This window comes from Leopardus geoffroyi, chromosome E3 (genome assembly GCF_018350155.1).
Source record: "Leopardus geoffroyi isolate Oge1 chromosome E3, O.geoffroyi_Oge1_pat1.0, whole genome shotgun sequence".
NCBI lineage: Eukaryota > Metazoa > Chordata > Mammalia > Carnivora > Felidae > Leopardus > Leopardus geoffroyi.
Genome location: NC_059340.1, coordinates 24,883,386 through 24,907,394, shown reverse-complemented (window position 1 = coordinate 24,907,394; position 24,009 = coordinate 24,883,386). Strand labels below are relative to the sequence as shown.

The 24,009-nt window shown below is 37.0% G+C and overlaps 1 protein-coding gene across 10 annotated transcripts in view; it reads left to right on the top strand.

Annotated features, from left to right (window-relative positions):
* LOC123589300 (phospholipid-transporting ATPase ABCA3-like) overlaps nucleotides 1-24,009 on the top strand; it is a 185,258-nt gene that overhangs the window by 48,162 nt on the left and 113,087 nt on the right. For 9 of the 10 annotated variants that reach the window (XR_006708249.1, XR_006708250.1, XM_045461212.1 and 6 more), the window contains 3 exons: nucleotides 6,011-6,184; nucleotides 6,881-7,059; nucleotides 7,818-7,952. Coding sequence is in view for 8 of the 10 variants with exons in the window: in XM_045461212.1 (XP_045317168.1) it covers nucleotides 6,011-6,184; nucleotides 6,881-7,059; nucleotides 7,818-7,952 (488 nt within the window). In the remaining 2 variants the exon portion in view is untranslated. The remainder of the gene's footprint in view (nucleotides 1-6,010; nucleotides 6,185-6,880; nucleotides 7,060-7,817; nucleotides 7,953-24,009) is intronic. The other variant, XM_045461216.1, reaches the window with a different exon arrangement.

Below are 24,009 nucleotides of genomic sequence, written 5' to 3'. Positions count from 1 at the left end.
ACTTTTTAATTGGAGTTTAATCCATTTATATTGAAAATAATTACTGATAATGGAGGACTTATATCTGCCATTTTGGTATTTGTATTTTATATATCATACCTTTTTTGTTCCTTATATCCTCCATTTTTATTCCCTTATCATTTTTTTGTATGTATTTTCTAGTTATTTTCTTAAGGGATAATTTGGAGAGTACAATGAACACTTTAAACAACTTAATTATAATTAATACTAATTTGGCTTTAATAGTATTAAAAGCTCTGCTCCTGTCAGTCTCCATCTACCTTTTATGTTGGTATTTTCACAAACTGCATCTTTATATTTATATACCTATTAACACATCTTTACAGTTATTTACATGAATTTATTTAAGTCATATAGGAAAAAAAAAAGAGGTGTTATAAACCAGAAAATACCATAATTCTGATTTTCATATTTATCAATGCAGTTACCTTCACTGGAGTTTTCTATTTCTTTATATGGCTTTGAGTGACTATCCAGTATCCTTTCATTCAGATTGTTCATCCTTGTGTGGCACATGTACAAGCAACAAACTCCATCAATTTTTGTTGATTTGGAAATTTCTTTTTTTTTTAATGTTTATTCATTTTTTTGAGAGAGAGACAGAGCATGAGTGGGGAGGAGCAGAGAGAGAGGGAGACACAGAAACCAAAGCAGGCTCCAGGGTATGAGCTATCAGCACGGAGCCTAATGCAGGGCTCAAACCCACAAACCATAAGATCATAACCTGAGCCTAAGACAGAAGCTTAACTGACTAGCCACTCAGGTGCCCTGATTTGGAAATTTCTTAATGTCTACTTTATTCTTGAATGATAGTTTTGGTGTGTGCAGAATTCTTGCTTAACAGTTTAGTTTATTTTTACTTTTAATGCCTTAAAAATGTCACTCTGGCTTCTGGCCTGCAGCTTTCTGGCAAATTGGTTTTTAATCTGGTACATTATGAAACAGTTCTCTCTTGCTGCTTTCAAGATTCTTTTTTTTTTGTCTTTGACTTTCCTCATTTTTGTTTTAATGTGTCTTAGTGCTGATTCCTTTGATTTTATTCCACTTGGAGTTTGTGTAGCTTTTTGGATTTGTACATTTATGTCTTTCATCAAATTTGGGAATTTTTCAACCATTATTCCTTCATATAATTTCTCTGACCCTTTCTCTCCATCTTTAATTTCTATGACTCCACAATTATGCACTTCCTGGTACCCTTCGTGGTGTCCCACAGGTCTCTTAGGCTCAATTAATCTTTCCTTATTCTTTTTCTGCTCTTCAGATCACATAATATCAGTTGTCTTATCTTCAGTTTGCTGATTTTTTTCTTCTGCCTACTCATACATACTGTTGAACCCCTCTAATCAAATTTTCATTTCAGTTTTCTGTTTAAGCCCCCAAATTTCTGTTTTATGTCTTTTTATAATTTAAATCTCTTTATTGATATTTTCTGGTTCATGGGATATGATTCTTGTTATTTCCTTTAGCTCTTTGTTAATAGTCTCCTTTAGATATCTGTGCATATTTAGGGCACTCTATTTAAAGTCTTTGATTAATAATGTAATGTGGTAATTCTAGAAATGTCTCCCCCAACTTCATGGTTTATTGTTGGTTGTGTGGATTGTAGTTATTAACAGTGAGTTTTCTAAACTATTTTTACAAAGACTGTATTATTTTGATGTGTAATCACTGAAGTCTGTGCTCTGTTGGTTTAGTAGTCAGCCAGTGATTTGACAGATTTTCTTAACTAGAGCAAAAAAAAAAAGTATACTCTCTGATTGGCTCTCTGTTGGGCACTCTTTCAATGTTTAGCATTAGTCTTCACTTCTCACTTTTGCAGAGCCTAAAGATCAGCTCAAGGTTAAAGAGTAGGGTCTTCTCAGGTCAGTTTTGAACATTGTCCAACCCTGAGCATGTGAGTGGCCTTCTAGATCCTCCACTATATGTGGAAGTTTTTTAATGCCCTTATTCTTCCTTGTGTTTCTTCTTCACACCTTTTTTTCCCCAGGCTTTTTGTTGTGTCTGCTACTTTTCTCATTGTTATCCTTTGCAGCAGTCAACTGTGGGAAGTGTGTTTGCCTTTAAATGCTTTCAACAAACACTGATTGGGAGGCTGACGCTGCTCTGAGAAAGTTCAGAGGGGTGTGAAACAATGTGAAGTCCTTGAGCCACTTCCTCCAGAATCCCTCAAGGAGCCATCAGGCAGATCAGAAGAGTCAAGCACAGTTCTTTAAGAGTCAAGTCTGTATTGCACCCTCTGGTAACAGCAAGCCATATCAGGAAGGTAGACACCATCCCCATGGTTGGCACTGAGCTGGGGAGTCAGTTATGGTAGGCAGTTAAGAAAAAAACACCATAATGTTGTTTTACTGAAAGTTGTCAGCTTTTTTTCTTTATTTAAGCATTTCGCTGGTGCTTATAAGTGTTAAAAATAACATTCCAGACCTCCAAAAAATCAGCTGATTCTGACAGCTTGAACCAATCAAGCTTATATTTGTCAGTTTACTCATTGTTTAGTAGAATACAGTTTTGGAGTTCTCTGCCTAAGAGAGACATTTTAACAGTTTACCATTTGATATGTGACATTGTGATTTATAATAAATATATATATATATATATATATATATATATATATATGTGTGTGTGTGTGTATATATATATATATTTGGTCTTGGTCCCCTTTTCTGGCACATAGATTTTAAAATCTTTGAAATTTTTGAAGTGTTGAGAACAGCAGAGGTGTCTTTTGTTACGTATTGAGGTGGCTTTTGGAAAGCACCTAGGGATGAGGGATGGTTGCCGCAGGAGCCAACCGTGTGATTAGAAGATTGGAACTCTCAGTCTCACTCCCTTGACCTCCAGCATCCAGGAGAAGGCCTGGAGGTTGAATCAGTCATCCATTGATAACTGATGATTTAATCAATTGTGCCTATTTAATGTATGAAGCCTCCATAAAAATCCAAAAGGATGGATTAGGATTGCTTCCAGTTTGGTGAACATCTGAATATTTGGGGAGAGTGGTGGAATGGGAGAGGACAAGGAAGCACCATGCCTTTGTGCTATACCTTATCTTATGCATCTTTCCATCTGGCAGTTCCTGTGTTGTATTGTTTTGAAATAAACTAATGGTCTGGTAAGTAACATGTTTCTCTGAGTTGTGTGAGCTGCTCTAGCAGATTAATTGAGTCTAAGGAAGTGGTCCTTGGAGCCTCTGATCTATAATCAGTCAGCAGAAGCAAAGGTAATAATCTGGGCTTGTGACTGGCATCTGAAGTCAGGGTAGGGGGAATGGCCCTGTAGGACTGAATCCTTAAACTATGGAATCTGATGCTATCTTGGGATAAATAGTGTCAAAATTGAGTGACACCCAGCTAATGTCCTGGAGACTTGCTTGGTGGTATGGGGAACCCCCCCCCCCACACACACACACATCCACTTTAAAATTGGGGTCCACAACAAGTTTCTAGGGTATAAGGTGACTGGAAGCTTTTAAAGTATATAGATATATAATTATCAGGTTAAAAGATTCTGTTCATTTACTGTTTAAGAATTTTATCTGAGCTAAGGATATTGAGTTTTATTTAACATTTTAATTTGCATTTATTTAGATGGTAAAAATATATTTCTTCTTAATGTGCATTATATAAGCTGATTTTTAAATGCTATACCAATCTCATATTCTTTTTTTTTCAATATATGAAATTTATTGTCAAATTGGTTTCCATACAACACCCAGTGCTCATCCCAAAAGGTGCCCTCCTCAATACCCATACCAATCTCCTATTCTTAGAATAAATTTGTCAAGATACGTTTTCCTTTGTATACAGGCTGGATTCATTTTGCTAATATTTAGTTTAAGATTTTTACTTATATGTTCAGTAGTGAAATTGCTCTATAATTTCCTTTTTTGTACTGCCTTTGTTTGATTTTGATATCAAGTTATGGTAGTTTTATAAAAGTACTTAGGAAGGATATCCTCTTTTTCTATATCTCTATCTCTCTGGAAATTTCAGTGCAGTGTCCTAATCATTTCCTCTTTGAATATCTGCTAGAAGTTGCTGAAAAAGCACTGAGAAGGATTTTAATTATTGATTCAATTTCTTTAATGACTGTAGGACATTCAGGTTTTCTAGTTCTTTCAATTTTGGTAAGTTCTGTTTAATTTATGCTTTTAGTTTTGAAATTTATTGGTGCAATATCATTAATTTAATATGTGTTTCTTCTGTTTTTAATGTCTGTAAGTGTCTGTCATGATATATCCTTTTTTACTCTTTGTACTGGTAATTTGTGCCTTCTGTCTTTTTTCTTGATCAGTTTCATAACAGGTTTGTTAGCATTATTAGTCTCTACAGAGATTCAGCTTTTGGCTTTGTTGGTTGTCTTACCTATAGTTTTGTTCTAATTTCTGCTTTTATCTTTACCCTTACGTTCCATAAACTTTGTGTTTATTGCCATTTTTTAAAGCTTTTGGTAGTGAATATTTGTCTTATTTCTTTCAATAAATGAGTTTAAGGCTAGTCATTTCCCTCTTAGTACTGGTTTGCATGACACAAATTTTGATAAGTAAGCTTGTTTTGGTTGTTACTTTATTTTTTTAATATTTTTTTTAGTGTTTATTTTTTGAGAGAGAGAAAATGAGCAGGGGAGAGGCAGGGAGAGGGAGACACAGAATCCCAAGCAGGCTCCAGGCTCTGAGCTGTCACCACAGAGCCTGATATGGAACATGAACTCACAAGATTATGACCTGAGCCGCAGTCGGAGGCTTAACCAACTGAGCCACCCAGGCACCCCTGAGCTATTACTTTAAAATATTTTATAATTTTCCTTGTAATTTCCTTCTTTAATTGAGAATTATTCAAAGATGTGTGTCTTAATTTCTCAACATACTGGATTTTTTAGTCATTTTCTGGTTATTGATTCCCAATTTAATTTAAATCCTTTAAAATTTGTTAGGATTTATTTTGTGACCTAGTTAATGTCTAGTTTTTTTAAATTAATATTCCAAGTCTGTTTGAAAAAATATATATGATGAGGTTGTTTGGGGTAGTTGACATGTATTTTCATTTAGGCCAAGTTTGTTAATCTGGAGAAAGATGGTTAACATTTCTACTATGGTTGTAAATTTGCATATTTATTCTAGAATCTGTTACTTTTTGCCGTATATACTTTGATTCTTTTTTATCAGGTGCATCTGATATATTGCCTTTATTATCCCTTATTTGTCCCCTCTCATTCTCTTTATAATTTTAATTTTAGAAAATAACAGACATGTACATAAGATGTACATAAGACATGTACATAAAGATGAGTACATAAAACATAATTGTTCTAGTTGGTGAATATGGTATGTGGAGTGAGGTAAAGAAGAAAAGCAAGAATCATTCCTAATAGTGGGATAATATGTTGTATTTCATAATATCCAATTTTTATTTAGATGCTAAATTTTGCTTCCCAATGACTTTAATTGGTTTCTTAACAGGGATTTTCTTTTTGGTATTTTATCAGAGTCACATTTTTGGAACTCTTCATATTCTAAACCATATCTGGCTTTTTAAGACCAACTTTGTATTTCTTTTTATTCAAGTATACTTCTTTTCCCCCAGTATTATGACATAGACTGAATCTCATAGTGTCTGGAAATAGAATCTAGGTATTTTCTGATACCGTGATAACAGTATTTACATTTATAATTTTTTTATGCTGAGTGATAATAAATATGTAAAATTTCTATTAAGAGCTATAATATTTATAGTTACTACATATAGAATGACAAATTCCAGAAAAATCAGTTACTAAAATGTTTAATTTCAGACTTTTATTCATTCAAAAAATACTTTTGAGCACTTAGGAAGTGCCAAGTATTATATAATGTGCTGAGGAAGCAATGGTGAACAAAACAAATTTTTATTCTCAATGTGCTTATTTTATTACATACGTCCTACAAAATATTTGTAGTTGAGACTTTTGCATATTGCTTAAATTGGCCTTATAATTTCCTTTTTATTTCTAGTACATTTTGCTGTTTCTGTTGGAGGTTTCATTTATCTCGTTACCTACTTTCCAGTTGTTACTGTCTCTATAAACTTTGCAGAAATGACATTCACCCAGAAGCTGGCTTCCTGTCTCAGCTCAAATATCGCAATGGGGCTGGGAACTAAATTCCTAGTCAAGGCAGAAATGGAGAGTGAGTATTTACCTTGTAAATTTGGCCGTATTCTCATAAGATATTCACAGTTTTAAAGTTGATTAATATTGTTAAACTGTCCTTCAAAAAATGATATTACTTCATACCACCACCTGTAGCACGAGTTCCTCCACATTCTCTGCATAAATTTATTCAAGTCTGCTACTCCATTTGGAGATCCTGGCTGCTCTTTAATGCTAGGAGAGGAAGCAGCACAGGTTTTCCTTTATCCCCTTTCAGTCTTCCTTTTTTCATCAGTGCAATATCTATGCAAAAATTCTTCTAGTCGTCTCTTCTGTAGATAGCATTTAGTTCTGCTTTTCAATGATTATGTTTTCCAAAATTATATTTTCCAGTGAACATTTAGCATGAGGAGGGATTGAGAGAAAGGAGTCAGTGTCTTAACTCATAGGGGCTTCCTTATTTTTCTTAAAGCTTATATTCCTGAGTTTTTAGTATATGTATTTTGTTTTGGTTTCACTCATAACTGATTGTTTCTGGCACACTAGAAAACATCTTAAATGATTACTTTCTCAAATGTCCTAAATTCTAGTGATATTAGAAGGTAACTGACTACAGTAGGAATTTCTAGAAAATATTAACACCTTTTCTCTTCACTCTTTAGTTATGATGCAGATGGATAACTGTTTTAGTGTCGGTTGGCACCTAAATTAAATGTCAACTTTTGTCTCTTAGAAATTGGAATTAAATGGAGCAACATCTTCTCACCACCCCAAATGGAGAACTTTGGCTTTGCCCACGTACTGGGAATGTTTTTATTTGATGCTTTCTTATATGGCCTTGTGGCCTGGTATATAGAAGCTGTCTTTCCAGGGGAGTATGGTGTGCCCAAGCCATGGAACTTTTTCTTGCTGGTGAGTTCTAATGCTTGTGTTACTGAGAAAGGCCACAGTCCTTATGAATATGTATTGTAATTTCTGTAAAAGCCACCATGAGTTAATTTTGCACTGTCTATACTTCAACCAATAGATCAGGTGAAAGAATCATTCTACTTACTCCAGCCATTCACTGGCCTTTTCTTATTACACTTTAAAGCATCCAGTATATATAAATATAAATAATCTGTAGATCATGGCCCATTACCTCAAACTTTACAAACTCTGAGTAGTCCATCACATTTACAGGCAAGTATTTCATAAAGGATTAAACTCGGGCATAAAGAAAGTAATATAGGATGGGTCTTTAGGTGGTTAAAAAAAAAAAAAAAGAAGTTTAGTTAAGTCCCCCATCTGGGGACTGCTTTTTATCCTTGGTTAGCACAGATCTCTTGGAGTCAGAACTATAGCATGATGGCTCATTCTTTTTCTTGATTCCTTTCCTTACCTGCTAAGAGAAGATATGACAAAAAATGATACAGTCATTTTTGCCATGACCTCATTTTGGAGTAATTTTCTTTTGTCCCTCTTGGACACTTATAATTTTCATAGAGTAGTCTGCTTTTATGCCCGGGAATGCAAATTATAACCAATTAGCTCCAAAATTTAATCACAAAAAAATTTCAGCAATCCATCTCAGTACAAAAGATAACAGGCTAGAGTATTTTATAATGAATCATTTTTCAATACCATTGCAGTAATGTCACATTCATTCCCCTCTTTTTTTTTTTTTTTAGCGCTCTTACTGGTTTGGGGAAGCATCTAAGGGAAAAAAGGAAAGAAGGCAATTTTATGAGACAAATGAAAGCAAGTATTTTGAAGCAGAACCTACTAATTTGGTGGCAGGTATCCAAATCAAACATTTGTGCAAGGTATTGTTTCAACTTTTTTCTTCTTGATAGGACTGAAATTTAGTTTAGTGTTCACTGTAAATGATTATCACTAGAAATACAAGAAAAAGATCACATGCTAATAAAAGATCACAGCCATCCTTTTGATCTTTGAGAAAGATTAAAAAAATCATTTTTTTTCAGTATATAATAAAAAGTCAAATCTTTTTCTCCTTCCCCCAGAATAGAGTCAGGTTTTCTATAAGCTATATGGTATCTTCCACGAATTCTCTCATTTTAAAAAGTAGAGTCTATTGGAGATGAATGATTTGAGTGTGTAAGCATTAATTTCTGTTCACAAATACTTTGCATTTATCTATTATGTAATCTTTCCCCTGTCAAGGAGTTCATCAAGGGAGGGCTTTTAATCTCTTAATTTATCTGCACCAACTGTAGGCATGTAGTATTCAAGTAACCTGTATTGGCTGGCATTCCGTTGCCTCTCAAAGGTCTACCTAAGCTTGGTTTGAACTATTAACCCCACAGCCTATGGAAACCCAAAGCCCTCCATGCTAATTGAGCTAATTTTGGAGATGAGTATACTCTTGTCGTACCCTTTGCCTCCAGTATGCTATATGCTTTCTCTGTTTTGGTTACATCAACCCAAATGCAAAACTCACTCTTTTCCCTGGTTTTCTCAGGAAATGTAGTCACATCCAACATTTTTGTGGATATCAGTATAGATTAGGGCTGGAGGGTGTTGGCCTAAGGAACACATGGTCTGTGACCATTTCCCCAGCTGTAGTTACCTTGGCCCCACTTATTTCTCTCTTCATAATTTTCCTACCAGATTTTCCCTGAGAAGCCACTCTGATGTGACTCCCTCAGAATTCTCATGAAAATGCCCAGAAGAACCAAGGTCCTTCTATGTATCACTCCATTCATTCATTCATTCATTCATTATTGACACTGGGGATATAAGTGATGAAAAATCCAGATTAGACCCATGCTCTCAAGGAGCTTACATTTTAGTATGAATGAAAGTGGGTTGAGAAGTGAACAAACAGGGTAATTATAGAATACAGTCAATGACATTGGGAAAACAAATAGGGTGATGATACAGTAATTAAAGAATAAGTGGGGGAGGAAAAACACTTTGGGTAAGTTATTCATTTGAACTCTCTGAAAACATGGCCACTGTGGATACTGGCCACCCTCTCCAACCATAACCTCACTTGAACAGAGTCACCTCACACAGAATCAAATGCATTTCCTTGAGGAGTTGGCCCAACTATTCTCTCTCCCAAACCTTCTTGTCTTCACTCAGATGTTGATCTCAGGAACACTCCTCCATGCTAATTTCCATCTTTTGTAAACTTCCTGGATACTAACTTCTGTCTTAGAGTGTATTTCCCACTGGGAATGTAAGTTCCCAGGGAACTTAATTAGGGATAGTTGGTACCTGAGTGGACTGAGAAAGCAGATGATGAGATACAAGGTAGCAGTGCAGTGTCCATAGGTGTTGAACTGGGATGTATTCCAGGGAAAGAAATCCATTAGTTGGTGTCATGTATCAAGCATGTGAAAAATATGGGTGAAGTAATTATAGGTACCATGGGATGGGTGGCTGTTTTGGGGGGAACTGATAGACTGGAGACAGAAAATTAAAGGCTGTCTATGATTAACCATCAGAGGCTAACTGAAATCTAGTCAGTCTTCCAGGAAGCACATGAAGAGATTTTCATTTCCAACACCCAAGAGCAGAAAAGCTGAGAACTAAGCCATAGACTTAATCATAAGAATAGCAAGCTTTAGAAAAAGTTAAAATTTTAATTTAGGAAAGTCTACTCTCCATTGATTTGGAGAGAATGGACTATGGAGACATAGGATAGGAAATCTAGGATGCAAAAATCTCAAGTCCCATTTTCTCCTGAACCCTTCGCCTGCAGAAATGGTTCACTCCTCCCTGTTCAGGGGTAGGATTTCTTTCTCTCTTCCTTGAAGATCCACCCCACAAGACAACTCCTTCTAGCCACTAGGAAAATAACATAGATTATATCACAAAAGGTAGTAGACAGCCTCAAAGATGATCCTCAGTGACACACATCTCCTGATTTTCATGCCTTTGAACAGGCTTGACCTGTATGAGCAGTCAAGAACTGCAGAAGTGAAATGACTCCTTTCTAAGACTAAGTCATAAAATGCATTGAGGCTTCACTTTGGTCTCTTGGGTTGTTCACTCTGGCTAAGTCAACTGCCATGCTGTGAGTATACTCAGTCGCCTAAATGACTGAAGAGAGGCCCACATGGGATTAACTGAGTCCTTCCTCCAACAACCAGAACAAACTTGCCAGCCAGTTGAGTGAGTCACTTTTAAAGAGGGCCTTCCACTCCCAGTGAGCCTTTCAGATGACTGTAGCTCTTGTCAACATTTTGAATGCAAAATCAAGACAAACCCTGAGCCAGAGGTCCCAAGTTTATGAGGCCAGAAACTGTGAGGAAAAATAAATATTGTTTTAAGTCACTAAGTTTGGGTAATTTATTACTGAGCAATAGATAAATAGATATTGGTACCTGAAAATGGGATGCTGCCATAACAAAAAACCAATAAATGTGGGAGTAGTTTTAGGATTGGGAAGTGAGGGGACACTGGAAGCCTAAAGGGCCTACAGTAGACTGTTAACAGAAACCTAGTGATCTTGGAGATGGTTGTCTTTTAAGGCCTAAAGGGAAGTGAGGAACTGTTAACTGAAAACTGGGAGGAAAGAAGTACTTGTTATTTAAGATACAAAGTCTGTCAACACCATCACTTAACAGTAATGTGGGAAACAGAAAATGTACTAATGAGCTGGTTAAATGAAATATTTTCAAGTGAGTTGGTGAAGGAGCTGCCTGACTTCTTGTTGCCTTAAGTAAAATGTAGTGTATGTGAGAGGAGAGAGAGAAACAGAAGAAAGGATTATGAAACTTAAAGGAGACAGATACTGGTTTAGAGAAATCCTAGCCTCTCCTGATGATGGATGATGTTGAAATTGAAGTGGCATCTAATCAAAGAGAAGATCCAGATCAGAAAACCATGGTCCGAAGTTGAACCCACAGTGTTGAATAAAGGAATTCCAGTTCAAGATGGTAACATAAGAAGACTCTGAACTCCATCCTCCACAGAACACACGAATTATACCTATTAATAGAAAAATTCTTCCTGAAGAAGTACTGAGGGCTGACTAAACAGCTACTAAACAGCTCCCAGCCTAAGGCAGGGAGAATGGCAAGAGAACAGCAAGAGAGACAGAGACATGGTAACAAAGGGAACCCCTCCCCCAACTCTGTGAACAGCACTGGGACGGGGTAGTTCTGAGAGACCAACAATAGACCCTTCTGTCCTTGGGCACAGGAAAACACACACACACACACACACGGTTTAAAAGGGCAACTACCTATAAAAGAGGCAACACTAGAATTGTGCTAAGCAGTGGAGGAGCTATATCACATCAAGATCACATCGAGATGACCAACCCACTTGCCATGATATCCCGACTCTGCTCTGGTCCAGGCTTCCAAGGTGGGATGAGAACATAAACTCCTCAGTCCCTCTGATCAGGATCCTGAAACTCTCACACCAGCCCCAGTCACACTGGGCATAGGGGGAAAAAAAGCCTTGGTTTAAAAGGGCTGAGGAACTCTGGGAACATTCTTACCCACCTCCACCTCCAGACCAGAGCAAGGTTTGGCTCATGGTGAGCTTGCAACCTGAGTGAGCCCAGGGTCCACAAGCCCATGCCAGCTGTTCTGTGGTGCTGGGGCACAGAAAACAAGTTGCAGTTTTGTGTTTTGTTGTTGTTAGTTTTTAATATTTTCATTCTATACTTATTAAAATTTGTCTTATTTTTTATTTTTTATCTTTTTTTCTTTCAAGTTTTTATTTAAATTCCAGCTCATTAACATACAGTGTAGTATTAGTTTCAGATATAGAATTAGTGATTAATCACTTATATACAACAGCCAGTGCTTATCATAACAAATGCCCTCCTTAATGCCTATCACTGAATTAACCCATCATTCCCACCAACCTCCCCTCCAGGACCTTCAGTTTGTTCTCAATAGTTAAAACTCTGTTTCCTGGTTTTCCTCTTGTTTTTCTCACCCCTATGTTCATGTGTTTTGTTTCTTAATTTCCACATATGAGTGAAATCATGTAGTATTTGTCTTTTTTGACTTACTTCACTTAGCATATTACTCTCTAGCTCCATCCACTTTAATGCAAATGGCAAGATTTCATTCTTTTTGATGGCTGAGTAATATTCTATTGTGTGTGTGTGTGTGTGTGTATATATATATATATATACACCACCTTTCTTTATACATTCATCAGTTGATGGACATTGGGCTCTTTCCATAATTTGGCTATTGATAATGCTGCTATAAACATAGGGGTACATATATCCCTTCAAATGAGTATTTTTCTATCCTTTGGGTAAATACATAGTAGTGTAATTGCTGGCTCATAGGGTAGTTCTATTTTTAACTTTTTAAATACTGTTTTGCAGAATGGCTGCACCAGTTTGCATCCTAACAGTGCATGAGGGTTCCTCTTTCTCTGCATCCTCTCCAACACCTGGTGTTTCATGTGTTGTTAGTTTTATCCAGTCTGGCTAGTGTGAGGTGATATCTCATTGTAGTTTTGATTTGCATTTCCCAATGATGAGTGATGTTCAGCATCTTTTCATGTGTCTGTTAGCTGCCTTGATGTCTTCTTTGGAAAAATGTCTATTCAAGTCTTCTTTTCATTTCTTACCTGAATTGTTTGTCTTTTGGGTGTTGAGTTTGTTAAGTTCTTTATGGATTTTAGATACTAACTATTTATCAAATATGTCATTTGCAAATATCTTCTCTCATTCTGAAGGTTGCCTTTTAGTTTTGTTTATTGTTTCCTTCGCTGTGCAGAAGCTTTTTATCTTGATGAGGTCCCAATGAAAAGTTTATTTTTGCTTTGTTACCCTTACCTCATAAGACATATCAAGTAAGAAGTTGCTATGGCCGATGTCAAAGAGGTCGATGTCAAAGAGGTGTGTTCCCCTGCAGGATTTTTGTGGTTTTCTATCTCACAGTTAGATCTTTCATCCATTTTTTGTGTATGGTGTAAGAAGTCCAATGTTACCCTGATTCCAAAACTGCACAAATATTCCACTGAAAAAGAGAACTATAGGCCAATATCCCTGATAAACATGGATGTAGAAATTCTCAATAAAATATTAGTAAATTGAATCCAACAGAACATTAAAAGAATCATTCATCACAATCAAGTGGGATTTATTCCTGGGTTGCAAAGGTGGTTCAATATTTGCAAATCAATCAATGTGATATACCACATTAATAAAAGAATTGATAAGAACCATATGATCTTCTCAATAGATGCGGAAAAGAAGCTTTTGACAAAGTACAACATCCAATCATGATAAAGACCCTCAACAAAGGAGGGATAGAGGGAACATACCTCAACATAGTAAAGGCTATCTACAAAAAACCCACAGCTAAGGAATAAGATAGGTGTCCCCGTTCACCACTGTTATTTAACATAGAACTGGAAGTCCTTGCCTCAACAGACAACAAAAATAAAGGGCATCCAAATCAGCAAGGAAGAAGTCAAACTTCCATTATTTGCAGATGACATGACACCCTATATTGAAAACCCAAAAGATTCTACCAAAAAAATTGCTGGAACTGATACACAAAGTCATAGGATGATTCAATAAAGTCACATGATACAAAATCAACATACAGCAATCTGTTGCATTTCTATACACCAAATATGAAGCAGCAAAAGTAGCAATCCAGGAATCGATTCCATTTATAATTGCACCAAAAACCATAAGATACCTAGGAAAAAACCTAACCAAAGAGGTGAAAGATCTGTATTCTGAAAACTACAAAACACTAATGAAAGAAACTGAAGAGACACAAAGAAATGGAATAACATTCCATGCTCATGGATTGGTAGGACAAATTGTTAAAACATCTATACTACCCAAAGCAACACATTCAATACAATCCCTATCAAAATACCACTAGAATTTTTCACAGAGCTAGAAAAAATAATCCTAAAATTTGTTATTTTTTTGTTTCTTTTTGTTCTCTTTTTTCTTATCTTCTTTATCTTTTATCTCTTTTCTTTTTAAAATTATTTAGTTTTTCTTTATTCTCTGTAAAAAGCCACAGTTCAAAATATAACTAGCATGTACAGCGACAGCTCCAACCAGCCATTAAAAGTCACCAAGCACACAGTCTATAGGGGGTCAGCATATACAAGACCACTCCTTTAACTTTAGGAGAAGTAGCCATTTCATCTAATCCATAGAAACAAACACAGAACGTCAAGCAAAACGGGAAGATAGAGGAATATCGTCCAAAGGAAAGAACAAGACAAAACCTCAGTAAAACAATTAAATGAAATAGAGATAAGCAATCTACGTGACAAAAAAATTTTAAGTAATTACCATAAAGATGCTGACTGGACTGAAGATGCCAATGGAAGAACTCAGACTTCCAATAAAGAGAAGAAAATATTAAAAATAACCAATCAAAGCTGAAGAATACAATAACTAAAAAAAAAAAAAAACACTAGAGGGAATCAACAGATTAGAGGATTCAGAAAAACATACTAGTAATCTGGAAGACAGAGTAATGGAAAGCACACAAGCTGAACAGAAAATAATGTTTTAAAATAAGGATAGATTAAGAGATTTCCTGGGCAATATAAAGCAAACAAACATTTGTTGTAGACTATGAGTCTGGAGTTCTCTCTTGTCCAGCAAGAGAGCAGATGCAGAAATGAAAACAAGAGAGGCTAATGTCTGGGAGGAGACAAGAGCCCCAAACAGTGGTTTCATCTCTGTATTTATTGAGCCCACAAGATATTACCCACGTGGTAAACGTGAAGAAAATAAGATCTTACACAGTTGAATGTGGAGAAAAGAATCAGACAGTAATCATTAAGTTGTGTAGGAAGCAAATGGTCTGGGCTGGGGGCAAGTGGAGTTTGTGATCAAAGTACAATAGTATATTGGCGTCAGATGGAAAGTAATTTCCTGCAGGTGATATAACAAGTTACTCGTGATCCCATTACTGTATCTCGCTAGCTATCCTCGGGCACTTTTGTCCTATGGTGGTGGCTTTCCACCCTAAGCTTTTTTCTAACCCATTTATGTAAGTAGAATCTATTTCCCCACAAACATTAGCATCCCAAAAACATTTTAGGGTCAAAGGAGAAGAAGAAGGAAGTGTAGAAAACTTATTTGAAGAAATAGTAACTGAAAACTTCCATAACCTAGGGAGGAAAATAGACATCCAAGTCCAAGAAGTACAGAGAGTCCCAAACAAGATGAACACAAGGAAGTCTACACCATGGAACATAATAATTAAAATTTCAAAGGTTAAAGATAGAGAATCCTAAAATCAGAAAAACAAACAAAAATTTACCTATAAGGGAAAACCTATAAGACTACTAGCTTATTTTTCAGCAGAAATCTTGTAAGCCAGAAGGCAATGGTATGATACACTAAAAGTGCCAAAAAGAAAGAAAACCTACAGCCAAGAATACTCTACCCAGCAAGATTACCATTCAGATTTGAAAGAGATAATAGAGTTTCTCAAACAAAAGATAAAGGAGTTAATCACCACTAAACTAACCTCACAAGAAATGTTAAAGGGACTTCTTTAAGTCCAAAAGTGGCCATAATTATGCAAAATTATGCATATGAAAAATATGAATAAAAAGATGTAAAATAAGACAATATATACTTGAATGTGGATAAGAAACTAAAGACAGAAAAGAAGGAAAAAAGAAAAAAAAACAATTTTATTTGTTTTTTTTAATGTGTTTGAAATTAAATGACCATCAAATTAATATGAACTGGTATTATGATGTTATATGTAAATCTCATGGTAACCACAAACCCAAAACCTGTGATAGATACACACAAAAATAGAGCCAAACAAAACACTATAGATACACATTGACCAGAGAAAAAGCAAGAGAAGAAAGGAACAAAGCAAAACTAAAAATAAAAAATAGAAAACAAAATTTTAAATGGCAGTAGTTACATACCTATCAATAATTACTTTAAATGTAAATGGACTAAATGCTCATAATCCATGTCACTCAAAAGACACAGAGTATCAAAATGGGGGGAAAAACCCAAGACCCATCTATAAGGCTTCCTACGAGAGACTCACATCAGATCTAAAAATGCGTACAGACTGAAAGTGAAGGGATGGAGAAACATTGACCATGCAAATGAATGTGAAAAATAAATCCAGGCTAGCAATACTATGTCTGACAAAATAGACTTTAAAACAAAAACTGTAACAAGACAGTACATAATGATAAAGGGATCAAAGGATCAGGATCAGTCAGAGGATATAATAGTTGTAAATATCTCTGAAAAAAAATACTGATGAAAGAAATTAAAAATAACACAAACAAATGGAAAGATATTCCATGCTCATGGGTTAGAAGAATTAATATTGTCAAAATGTCCACATTACCCAAAGCAATCTACAGGCTCCATGCAATCCCTGTCAAATGCAAATAGCATTTTCACAAAACCATAACAAATAATACTGAAATTTGAATGGAACCATAAAAGCGCATGAATAATTTTTGGAAGATGGCGGCGTAGGAGGAGGCTGGGCTCACCTCGTCCTGCTGATCACTTGAATTCCACCCACATCTGCCTAAAAACCCAGAAAACTGCCAGAAGACTAGCAGAAGGGACTCTCTAGAGCCAAGCATAGACAAGAGGCCAACAGAAGAGGGTAGGAAGGGCAGAGAGGCGGTGCATGCTACACGGACTGGCAGGAGGGAACCACAGCAGTGGAGGGGCAGCCCACCCAGCAAGGTGGAATCCCTGAGTCTGGCTTGCAAAAGCAGAGGGGCTGGACTGCATGAGTTCTGACAGCCAGCAGTACCTAACATCTGGAATGTTATAAGTCAACAGCTCTGCTCAGAGAGCAGGAAGACAAGAGGATACCAGGAGGGAGAGCTGCTGAGCCCCAGAAGACAAAACTCAGCTCAGAGGGGAACAAAGGCCCTGACCAGCACCATCTCCCTCTCCCATCTGCCAGCCGAAACCTCAAACGGAACCAGTTCCCCTAACCTGCTTGCACCAGACAACACCCAACACTGTGCTTCTGTGGATCCATCCCTCCGACGGGTCAGCCTCCCTCCCAGTGCTGCAGGGCCCCTCCCGCAGGGGACCACCGATGAAAAGCGAGCTGAGCCTGCCCCTCCAACCCCTGTTCACCTTGCGGATCCACCCAGACAACACAACAGATCCCATCAAAGCAGCACCACAAGTCTGGCAGTGTGCGAGTAGCCCAGACAGGGGCCACACCATGACACAGTGAGTCCCGCCCCTCAGAGAGGGGAAGATAAGGTACACAGCAGTCTGACTCTGGCCCCAGTGGTGGGCTGCGGACAGACATCGGGTCTGACTGTAGACCCACCCACCAACACAAGTTACTCCAGACAGCACAGGGGGAGTGCCCTGCAGTTCTGTGCCACCCCAGAGACTATCCAAAATGATAAACGGAAGAACTCTCCTCAAAAGAAACTCCAGGAAGTAGCGACAGCTAAAGAACTGATCAAAAACTAAACAATATAACAGAAAGTGAATTTAGAATAATAGTCATAAAATTAATTGCTGGGCTTGAAAAAAGTTTAGAGGACACCAGAGAATCTATTGCTACAGGGATCAAGGAACTAAGAAATACTCAGGAGGAGCTAAAAAAAAAATGCTATAAATGAGCTGCAAAATAAAAATGGAGGCAAACACAGCTTGGATTGAAGAGGCAGAGGAGAGAATAGGTGAATTAGAAGAAAAATTATGGAAAAAAGGAAGCTGAGAAAAAGATAAAAAAAATCCAGGAGTGTGAGGGGAGAATTAGAGAACTAAGTGATGCAATCAAACAGAACAATATCTGTATCATAGGAATTCCAGAAGAAGAAGAGAGAAAGGGGCCGAAGGTGTATTTGAACAAATCATAGCTGAGAACTTCACTCATCTGGGAAAAGAAAAAGGCATTGAAATCCAAGAGGCACAGAAAACTCCCTTCAAACGTAACTTGAATCGATCTTCTGCATGACATATCATAGTGAAACTGGTAAAATACAAGGATAAAGAGAAAATTCTGAAAGCAGCTAGGGATAAACAGGCCCTAACATATAAAGGGAAACCTATAAGACTAGTGACAGACCTATCTACTGAAACTTGGCAGGCCAGAAAGGAATGGCAGGAAATCTTCAATGTGATCAACAGAAAAAATATGCAGCCGAGAATACTTTACCCAGCAAGTCTGTCATTCAGAATAGAAGGAGACATAAAGGTCTTCCCAAACAAACAAAAACTGAAGGAATTCATCATCACTAAACCAGCCCTACAAGAGATCCTAAGGTGGATTCTGTGAGTGAAATGTTGCAAGGACCACAAAGTACCAGAGACATCACTACAAGCATGAAACCTACAAACATCACAATGACTCTAAACCCATATCATTCAGTAATAACACTGAATGTAAATGGACTAAATGCTCCAATCAAAAGACTTAGGGTATCAGAATGGATAAAAAAAAGAAAAAAACAACACCCATCTATTTTCTGTCTACAAGAGACTCATTTTAGACCTGAGGACACCTTCAGATTGAAAGTGAGGCGATGGAGAACTATCTATCATGCTATTGGAAGTCAAAAAAAAGCTGGAGGATCCATACTTATATCAGAAAAACTAGACTTTACATTAAAGGCTGTAACAAGAGATAAAGAAGGGCATTATATAATAATTACAGAGTCTATCCATCAGGAAGAGCAAACAATTATAAGTGTCTATGCGCCAAATACGGGAGCCCCCAAATATATAAAACAATCACAACATAAGCAACCTTATTGATAAGAATGTGGTAATTGCAGGGGACTTCAATGCTCCACTTACAACAATGGATAGATCATCTAGACACAGGATCAATGAAGAAACAAGGGCCCTGAATGATACATTGCATCAGATGGACTTGACAGATATATTTAGAACCCTGCATCTCAAAGCAACAGAATATACTTTCTTCTCAAGTGCACATGGAACCTTCTCCAGATCACATACTGGGTCACAAAACAGCCCTTCATAAGTATAAAAGACTTGACATCATACCATGCACACTTTCAGACCACAATGCTATGAAACTTGAAGTCAACCACAGGAAAAGATCTGGAAAACTTCCAAAAGCATGGAGGTTAAAGAACACCCTACTAAAGAATGAGTGGATCAACCAGGCAATTAGAGAAGACATTAAAAAATATATGGAAACAAATGAAAATGAAAATACAACAATCCAAATGCTTTGGGATGCAGCGAAGGCATTCCTGAGAGGAAAATACATTGCAATCCAGGCCTATCTCAAGAAACAAGAAAAATCCCAAATACAAAATCTAACAGCACACCTAAAGGAAATAGAAACAGAACAGCAGAGACACCCTAAACCCAGAAGAAGAAGAGAAATAATAAATATCAGAGCAGAAATAGACAATATAGAATCTAAAAAAACTGTAGAGCAGATCAATGGAACCAAGAGTTGGTTTTTTGAAAAAATAAACAAAATTGATAAACCTCTAGCCATGCTTCTCAAAAAGAAAAGGGAGATGACCCAAATAGATAAAATCATGAATGAAAAAGGAATTATTAGAACCAATCACTCAGAAATACAAGCAATTATCAGGGAATACTAGGGAAAATTATATGCCAACAAACTGGACAACCTGGAAGAAATGGACAAATTCCTAAGCACCCACACACTTCCAAAACTCAAACAGGAAGAAATAGAAAACTTGAACAGACCCATAACCAGCTAAGACATTGAATCAGTTATCAAAAGTCTCCCAACAAATAAGAGTCCAGGACCAGATGGCTTCCCTGGGGAATTCCACCAGACATCTAAAGCAGAGATAATACCTATCCTTCTCAAGCTGTTCCAAGAAATAGAAACAGAAGGAAAACTTCCAGACTCATTCTATGAAGCGAGTATTACTTTGATTCCTAAACCAGACAGAGACCCAGCAAAAAAAAAAAGAACTACAGGCCAATATCCCTGATGATTATGGATGCAAAAATTCTCAATAAGATACTAGCAAATTGAACTCAACAGCTTATAAAAAGAATTATTCACCATGATCAAGTGGGATGCATTTCTGGGCTGAAGGCCTCGTTCAACATTCACAAATCAATCAGTGTGATACATGACATCATGAAAGAAAAGAAAAGAACCATGTGATCCTGTCAATCGATGCAGAAAAAGCATTTGACAACATTCAGCATTCTTTCTTAATAAAACCCTCGAGAAAGTTGGGATAGAAGGAACATACTTAAAGATCATAAAAGCCATTTATGAAAAGCCCACAGCTAATATCATCCTTAATGGGGAAACACTGAGAGCTTTCCCCCTGAGATCAGGAACACAACAGGGATGTCCACTCTCACCACTGTTGTTTGACATAGTATTGGAATCAGCAATCAGACAGCAAAATCAGACAACAATCAGCAATGGGACAACAAAAGGAAATCAAAGGCATCAAAATTGGCAAAGATGAAGTCAAGCTTTCACTTTTTGCAGATGACATGATATTATACATGGAAAACCTGATAGACTCCGACAAAAGTCTACTAGAACTGATGCATGAATTCAGCAAAGTTGCAGGATACAAAATCAATGTACAGAAATCAGTTGCATTCTTATACACTAACAATGAAGCAACAGAAAGACAAATAAAGAAACTGATCCCATTCACAATTGCACCAAGAAGCATAAAATACCTAGGAATAAACCTAACGAAAGATGTAAAAGATCTGTATGCTGAAAACTATAGAAAGCTTAGGAAGGAAATTGAAGAAGATACAAAGAAATGGAAAAATATTCCATGCTCATGGATTGGAAGAATTAATATTGTCAAAATGTCAATACTACCCAAAGCTATCTACACATTCAATGCAATCCCAATCAAAATTGCGCCAACATTCTTCTCGAAGCTAGAACAAGCAATCCTAAAATTCATATGGAACCACAAAAGACCCCGAATAGCCAAAGTAATTTTGAAGAAGAAGACCAAAGCAGGAGGCATCACAATCTCAGACTTTAGCCTCTGCTACAATGCTGTCATCATCAAGACAGCATGGTATTGGCACAAAAACAGACACATAGACCGATGGATTAGAATAGGGACTCCAGAATTGGACCCACAAAAGTATGGCCAACTCATCTTTGACAAAGCAGGAAAGAATATCCAATGGAAAAAAGACAGTCTCTTTAACAAATGGTGCTGGGAAAATTGGACAGCAACATGCAGAAGTATGAAACTAGACCACTTTCTTACACCATTCACAAAAGTAAAGTCAAAATGGATGAAGAACCTGAATGTGAGACAGGAAACCATCAAAACCCTAGAGGAGAAAGCAGGGAAAAACCTCTCTCACCTCAGCCGCAACAATTTCTTACTTGACACATCCTCAAAGGCAAGGCAATTAAAAGCAACAATGAACTATTGGGACCTCATGAAGCTAAGAAGCTTCTGCAATGCAAAGGAAACAATCAACAAAACTAAAAGGCAACCAACGGAATGGGAAAAGATATTTGCAAATGACATATCCGACAAAGGGCTAGTATCCAAAATCTATAAATAACTCACCAAACTCCACCCCCAAAAAACAAATAATCCTGTGAAGAAATGGGCAGAAAACATGAATAGACACTTCTCTAAAGAAGACCTCCAGATGGCCAACAGGCACATAAAAAGATGCTCAACATCGCTCCTCATCAGGGAAATACAAATCAAAACCACACTCAGATACCACCTCACACCAGTCAGAGTGGCCAAAATGAACAAATCAGGAGACTATAGATGCTGGAGAGGATGTGGAGAAACGGGAACCCTCTTGCACTGTTGGTGGGAATGCAAACTGGTACAGGCACTCTGGAAAACAGTGTGGAGTTCCTCAAAAAATTAAAAATACACCTACCCTATGACCCAGAAATAGCACTGCTAGGAATTTACCCAAGGGATACAGGAGTGCTGATGCATAGGGGCACTTGTACCCCAATGTTTATAGCAGCACTTTCAACAATAGCCAAATTATGGAAAGAGCCTAAATGTCCATCAACTGATGAACAGATAAAGAAATTGTGGTTTATATACACAATGGACTAGTACGTGGCAATGAGAAAGAATGAAATCTGGCCTTTTGTAGCAACGTGGGTGGAACTGGAGAGTGTTATGCTAAGTGAAATAAGTCCTACAGAGAAAGACAGATACCATATGTTTTCATTCTTATGTGGATCCTGAGAAACTTAACAGAAACCCATGGGGAGGGGAAGGGGAAAAAAAGAAAGGTTAGAGAGGAATGGAGCCAAAACATAAGAGACTCTCAGAAACTGAGAAGAATCTGAGGGTTTATGGGGGGTGGGAGGGAGGGGGGTGGGTGATTGGTGTTGGGGAGGGCACCTGTTGGGATGAGCACTGGGTGTTATATGGAAACCAATTTGACAATAAATTTCATATTTAAAAAAAAGAGCCTGAATAGCCAAAGCAATCCTAAGAAAGAACAAAGCTGGAGGTATCAAAATCCCAGATTTCAAGATATACTACAAAGCTGTAGTGATCAAAACAGTATGGTACTGGCACAAAAGTAGACACAAAGATCAATAGAACATAAAGATAGTGACTGTACTGAAGACACAAGTGGAAGATATCAGACCTTCAATAAATGGAATAAAATGCTCCAAATGTGGCAGCACCCAAATATATAAATCAATTAATCACAAACATAAACTTATTGATAGTAATACCATAATAGTAGGGGACTTCCACAGCCCACTTACAGCAAGGGACAGATCATCTAAACTGAAAGTCAACAAGAAAACAATGGCTTTGAATGACACAATGGACCAGGTGGACTTAACAGATATATTCAGAACATTTCATGCTAAAGCAGTGGAATATGCATTCTTCTCCAGTGCACATGGAACTTTCTCCAGAATAGATCACATACTGGGACACAAATCAGCCCTCAAGAAGTACAAAAAGATCGAGATTATACCGTGCGTATTTTCAGACCACAACTCGAAGAAAAAATTTGGAAAGATAACAAATACTTGGATACTAAAGAACGTCCTACTAAACAATGAATGGGCTACCCAAGAAGTTAATGAGGAAATTAAAAAGTACATGGAAGCCAATGAAAATGAAAGCACCACAGCCCAAAACCTCTGGGACTCAGCAAAGGTGGTTATAAGAGGGAAGCATATAGCAATCCAGGCCTTCCTAAAGAAGGAAGAAAGTTCTCAGATACACAGCCTAACGTTACACCTTAAAGAGATGTAAAAAGAACAGCAACTAAAACCCCAAACCAGCAGAAGACAAGAAAAAATAAAGATTAGAGGAGAAATCAATGCTATCAAAACCAAAAAAACAGTGGAACAGATCAATGAAACCAGAAGCTGGTTCTTCGAAAGAATTCACAAAATTGATAAACCACTAGCCAGTTTGATCAAAAGGAAAAAGTAAAGGACCCAAGTAACTAAAATCGACAATGAAAGAGGGGAGATCACAACCAACACAGCAGAAATAAAAACAATAATAAGAGAATATTATGAGCAATTATATGCCAATAAAATGGGCAATCTGGAAAAAATGGACAAATTCCTAGAAACATATAAACAACCAAACTGAAACAGGAAAAAATAGAAAATTTGAACAGACCCAGAACCAGTAAAGAAATTAAATTAATAATCAAAAATCTCCCCAAAAAACAAGAGTCCATGGCCAGATGGCTTTCCAGGAGAATTCTACCAAACATTTAAGGAAGAGTTAACACCTATTCTCTTGAAGCTGTTCCAAAAAATAGAAATGGAAGGAAAACTCCCAAACTCTTTTTATGAAGCCAGCATTACCTTGATTCCAAAACCAGACAGAGACCCCACTAAGAAGGAGAACTATAGACCAATTTCCCTGATGAACATGGATGCAAAAATCCTCAACAAGATATTAACCAACTGGATCCAACAA